At 35.7% G+C, this 6000-nt stretch overlaps 1 protein-coding gene across 1 annotated transcript; it reads right to left on the reverse strand.

The window, feature by feature from the left end:
• Positions 1 to 110: 110 nt before the first annotated feature.
• Positions 111 to 5367, reverse strand: LOC135606124 (uncharacterized). The gene is made up of 6 exons (XM_065096943.1): positions 5237 to 5367; positions 4523 to 4617; positions 3538 to 3825; positions 3009 to 3333; positions 2829 to 2910; positions 111 to 2077 (listed from the first exon to the last, which is right to left on the reverse strand). Exons 1-6 carry the CDS (start codon positions 5260 to 5262, stop codon positions 1886 to 1888), a joined length of 1008 nt encoding a protein of 335 aa, XP_064953015.1. The 5' UTR covers positions 5263 to 5367; the 3' UTR covers positions 111 to 1885.
• Positions 5368 to 6000: the final 633 nt, after the last annotated feature.

Genomic DNA, 6000 nt, shown 5'->3' on the forward strand with positions numbered 1-6000 from the left:
TACATAAAGCATTACAACTGGTGCAATTTGAAAATGACTTCTGAAATGCTGATGCAATATGTGTATCAGACTAAGTTGCAGCATGGTCTCAATAGGTGCACATGAAAATCATTTCTATTTAGATTGTTAATTTTTCTTTGTAGTGATTTCAACTACTTAATGATAATAATCTATACCCAAAATACACTTATATTTTGAATGTTGATAATTTTTATTTGGTAAAGCCTGAGTTTTTATGTTGGAGTTCATGCTTTTGCCTTTTGATCACCTTAATGAGGTCAAAAGATCTTGTTAGCATCAAAGTTGGCAGTATACAATATATTCTTTTCTCTTATAGTCAAGTTAGGTACTTAGATCTTCGTGTAGATTGCAAAATATTCGTGCTTTATATACTTATTTGTGCACCAAATTTTCTTTTTTTAAATGAGATCGTTGCATTCAATGTTAATTCAGGATTGCAATTGTATAATGTTATACAATGGGAGAACTTTTTTAATATTTTTATGGAACTTTGGTTCATAAGTTGCAGGATCCAAACTTCAGTGGTATGGTTTTTGCCATATCTATGCTGGCATGACATGCATTGAGTTTCATGCAGTCTTGCATGGATCATGCCTTGATGGCATGAAGAGGGAAAGGAGAGTTTACTAGGAAGAGACTAGAGGGAGGGGAGAGGGACTAGCATGCATGAGTAATATAAGAAGGAAGCTGTTCTGCCAACAATCATCAAATTAACCATATAGTTACACTGTTCCTGAGGTTTTAAGTTATAGAATTCCTTCAAAAGAAACGAAAAAGCTATCTAAGAGTCAAATGATTTGTTTAAATATTAGTGCAATGGGATCTCAGATGGTACATAAGGTGTCACATTCGTTTGTCTTCTTAACTGACAGAGCATGTATAGGGAGTTGTCTTGGGCTGTGCAAGCATGATCAATACAATGGTAAAAGTTTCGTTAATGTTTAACTTATATTTAGAGCTAATGGTTCTAGCCATTTAATCACTGTGGCAGCCACATTGAACTGTTCTCCATGTGCATTGGTTCTACATTCAACCTGAACATCATTGAATGCATTTGAGGTTAAATACTGGTTTAGTCTGTTAGGTTGCATAAACCAAGGATATAAAAACTGGTTAGACTGGTATCTACCAATCAGACCAATTATTGGTATCGAAACATATATCTAAAGTTTGATTTAGATTATACTTTGTTTGAGTTTTTTATATTTAACAATACCAGGCAGTATATGTAGGTTCTATACTTGTTCTGCAAGGCGCAATATGTCTCCTAAACTGATACCAGAATGATACTGATGAATCCTTGGCATAGACAATCTCTATTTTTCTTGGATGTTTGAAGTTCTTCTTGGTTACATTTGTTGATTGTGATTCTTTATGGGTGTAGTATAGACTGTATACAAATTTACACCATGATGCAGTTTGCTGTGAAGGAGGGTTTCAAATATTTGCAATTGGATTGCAATGCTCTCAATATGTTCATGTTCTGATGCATAACAACCCTCCTTGGAGAATTTTGAACATTTTCAAAGACATTCCATCTGTTGAGTCTATTAGATTCCAACATGTGTATGGAGAAGTCGATGGTCTTGCCAATTGAGTGGCAAATTTTGCAAGATCTTATCCTGAGTTTTGCATTCTGTCCTCCTCTGATCTTGAGAGGCAATTTTGTAAGCTTTTCACTCTGGTTAATTGATCTTTTTTAGTTTAGAAAAAAGAAATTACACCATGATAGATGAGTCATTCATTGCTTTGCACAAGTGAATTTTCATACAAGGAGTGAAACAAGACCCACAAGCAAATTGTCTTTATATTATATGGATGGAGTGTTATATTCAAGTGCTCTTTCTACTCTTCTGGTGATGTTTCAGAAGCAGAACATGCATAAAGAACTTTCCCTGTTATAGTGTCTCTTATGTGCCTTCTCCTTTGTCTTCAATTCATTGTTTTTTTTCCTTTCTTCTGCAAGGGCTCTTTTTCCACCGGCAGTTTTGTTAATCCTTGATACCTCATTATGATATTCTCGTAATGCTCTTGAATGTTTCAGTTTGAGATCCATCTGCAGTTTCCACATCAAACAGTCATCTTCAGTTAAGTCATCATAAATCCTTTATATTTCTTTTAAGTGACCAACAATCATTTTGTGGTTCGGCATGTTTGACTGGCATCTGAAGGTTGATCATGTAGAGATGTCTGAAGGATTTTCTCGGAAAGTCAAAAACTAGGATGATCTTCTAAATTACCAAGGTAATCTGTTTGTAGTAGTCCTCTAGATGTCAACTATGACAGGGTAATTCCAATATATTGATATCCTTTATTGGAAAAGTAGTTCTTAGTGTTGTTATCTATTCCTTTATAACATAAATACAATTGGAATTTATTTTTAGGAGTTGTCAGGAGAGATTTGCTCGTTTGAATGTGTGATCTAGTTAATAAATATCATACTTATGATGCTGCTTTCTAACCATGTAGTTTGCTCTTACATAAGAGAAATATTATCTATGCAGCTGGAGCTTTGTCTAGTTGGTGTAGTTTAAGGTCAAGGTCTGAACTACTGAAGTAATCTAGGGCCTTTTTATCCATGGTTCTGATTGGTTTGTAAGAGCTGCTCGGTTTGGTTTCAGGTGCTGCTGTTGCTTCTTGCAATTTAGAGGCTTTAGCAAGATTGCATCTGCATCATGGAAGTAGGACAATTGAATCCTAAAGATCTTTGTAATCTTAAGGTGGCTATGGCTTGGAATGGTAAGAAGATGAAAATGACAAAGTTGCAGTCAGTGCACAATCAAATTTATAAGTGAATAATCATAAACCTCTTTGTGCTCCAGTTGGCGTTTGGCTTTCAGCTTCTTGGCATTCTCCCATTCCAAAGTCTTAGATATCTCCTTTTCATACCTGAAAAATAATTTTGTTGGGAGAAATAGACTTACCAAAAATCATTGTTTCTGTTGAAACATTTTGATACATCATATGGCTAAGCAAGCTATAATTACCTTTCTCTTATTTTGTCCATCTTTTCTCTCTCCCATACATCTACTTCTGTTTCCACATTAGTGGTGTTAGTTATTCTCTTGGCTTCATTTTCTTTGCTAGAAAACGATGTCGGTTTGATCACGGATGATGCTTGTTGGCCCTTCTGGTTTTGTCCATGTACTGAGCTACTACTTCCTGTTTCATTTAGATACTCATCAGAAAAAGTTGGTGTCCTTTTGATGGTTAGATTGGTTTCCTTTGCTTTTCCTGATATCGTGTGATCAGCACCAGGTTCTTCCAGCAACTTTCCTGGCAGTGTTACTGGCTTTTTGACTGAAGAATTACCTGAAATTAAATGTGTAATAACCTTTTTAATCTTTATGAGCATTGGATCTCATGCTTAAAATTTTCCTTTATCCTTGAATGAACTAATTATGTGAGGACTGATGCAAAAACATACCTAATGATGCAGGTCTATTTGGTTGATGAGATTACAATAGTTTAGCATTATTTTGATATTTAACTGCAGGACATATAACAGAGAAGTACCTGATTCTCTTTCATCTTCTCTTGCCTCTTTACCAGTAAACCATCTGATTAGTCTGATATAATCAGGTGTCTTGTCTATGCTATCTTCTCTTTTGCTTTTTGTCTTGGCTGTAGGATGCATCAATTGTTCAATTGTCTTGTTCTGGTTCATCGATTCTTCTTCCATTGAAGTAATAGCATATGCAGCTGCTGCAACTGCAATTGCGAACTCCATGTCGCTCACATCATTGACATCACTAATTGGGCTGGAAAACTGCCTCTGGGGCCAGTAGTTTGTCTTCTTCCTTTCTACAAAAGAAGTTTTTTCTTGTCTACTTAAGTACATTATTTCAAATTAAAGACAGTTTTCAGTATTCTACAAGCTAAGTCCAGGACTGACTTAGAAAATGCTTCTTTGCTTCTTTGCTGTGAAGCTGAAGAACAAACAAATAATTTCTACATCCGAAAGCAAAACTTTGCCATGCTATGTCCTATGGGGCTATGATACTCTGGTTAGTCATAAATCAGAGTACAATGATGGCTTGATTTGATATATAAAACTGGATGGACCTATGACTAGTAGTAGCTTGGGCTTAAGCATCCATTCTGTCCAAGTTGTTAGGCCAATAAATTGATCAGATTGCATCATAACATTGGCAGAGTGTGCTAAGCTGTTAACCTGTTGCCGTAGTTAACATGACTGGTGCAGAGAATCCTTCTGTACAATCTTAATTTTCTAGTGGATGGGCATGCAACAATATATAGGAAAGTGTTTGATTATGATGAACTCTTGTCTGATAAAAATTCGGCCAACCATTTTTGAGAAATTGGTCCATAATAGTTGATGAACTGCTAGTGTGGGTATAGAAGAATTTTTTGCTCGACTTAAAACAACTCCTATGCTTATTTTATTTTACCCAAAGAATTGACATGGAGGTGTACTGCACAGGAATTTGTTTCATGTCATTTGATATACTAAAGACCTGATGTAAATATATATGTTTACCTTCTTTGAAAGATACAGTTTTTTGTGGAGCTATCCTTCCTTCCTTTGTGTTGTTGCTGTCGTCCTGGTCTTCTCCTAAATCAGAAAAACTCACCCTACAATGAAATTTGATGAATTCATTTTCAGAAAGATCTAAAGAAAAACCATGAATATGAACCTTTTTTCCACTTAATTATTGTATGATTTTAGCCATATTTAAGACAACAGTGATCTTATGTTAAAAAGACAGCTGGGTTGATGGTACTTGTGATTGATCAGTTTGTTTACGTCATGTGGTCTACTTTTTTCCCTGAAGCGCATTCAGTAGGCATAAACACAATTTTCTCTTTCGAAAAACAAAGTTCATATGATACTTCTTTTCTTAATTATCATGATGACCAATTCTGATGTATGTTTTGCAATTAGATCTATTTGTTCTGTGTCAATTGGGTTTTCATGTGACATGTATATATGCAATAAAAGAAAAAAAATCCAATATATTATAATTTTTGACAGAGTGTGTTTCAGCTTGCATTGCATCAGTCGAGTATTTTAAAAGTTTGCTAATTATCATATCTATTGCTACATGCAGATGCAGTCTTTGTTGGAAAAAGGACATAAGAGTAGAGGAACTTGGTTGAATATTAAAGATGATATCCAACCTTCGGCACAAGGGGGAAAACTGATGTAAAAGAAAGAGTGATTGCCATATGCCATGATATGAAACAGGGGTACCTCCTCTTTTTGAACGGAATGTCCATGCAAGCGTGATTGTTGGGGCTCGTTTGGAGATTGAACTTGGGATAAGCAGAACGCAGAGATTCACATGGACTTTTATCAGAGACCAAGCTTGGAAATGAAGTCAGGCCTGAGTAATTTATCAGGTTAAACAAGATGACGAGACAATGTTCAAGGACAAGAAAGGTAAAGTATGGCTTTGGCTGATGAAAAAGGGATCCATCTTTCTGCACTCCTCCAAGGTTCCAAAAGATGGCTTTCAGGCTGATGAATGTTCTATCTTCACTCATAAGCAAGGTCTATGATGTTCCCTGGCTAGTGGTGGCTCCATGCTGCAGTGAGCCTTGAACCCTAAGGCTGGTGTTAATTATTAAAAGGATTAAATTGAAATCTAAACCTTTGTAAATCCTACATCACTGCCAGTTAAATCTTTTAGGATTGCAGGTATTTCGAATTTATTTTCTTTCTTTTCTCTGATTCCTGCCATTAATTTTTGTCTAAGATATGATGTTGGTGGTGATGGTTAATCCTTACATAGTCTGCATCTGAAATGAGTTTGCATTTCTTATGTCTTACAGGCAGCTGGATCTCAGGGGCCGAAGTAAATGTGTTCCTCATACATTACGGAAACTGTGTGACATGGTGAGTTGTGATGCAAGTGTTCATCACTCAAAAGTCACAAGTTGATATGGGGCAAAATCTGGACTTTAGTCGATCTTGCAAACTATGGCCTAATTATGGATCAAATGATAGAGAGATGA

This window comes from Musa acuminata, chromosome BXJ2-2 (assembly GCF_036884655.1).
Source record: "Musa acuminata AAA Group cultivar baxijiao chromosome BXJ2-2, Cavendish_Baxijiao_AAA, whole genome shotgun sequence".
Taxonomy (NCBI): Eukaryota; Viridiplantae; Streptophyta; class Magnoliopsida; order Zingiberales; family Musaceae; genus Musa; species Musa acuminata.

What these genes read in the sequence shown, in the direction of transcription:
- LOC135606124 (XM_065096943.1), bottom strand. Translation starts at nt 5,262, where the DNA reads ATGGACATTCCGTTCAAAAAGAGGAG. An exon ending in AACTGTATCTTTCAAAGAAG is followed by an intron (nt 3,826 to 4,522) that starts GTAAACATATAT and finishes CTTCTTTTGTAG; the next exon opens with AAAGGAAGAAGACAAACTAC. An exon ending in GCCAACTGGAGCACAAAGAG is followed by an intron (nt 2,078 to 2,828) that starts GTTTATGATTAT and finishes TGGAAACTGCAG; the next exon opens with ATGGATCTCAAACTGAAACA.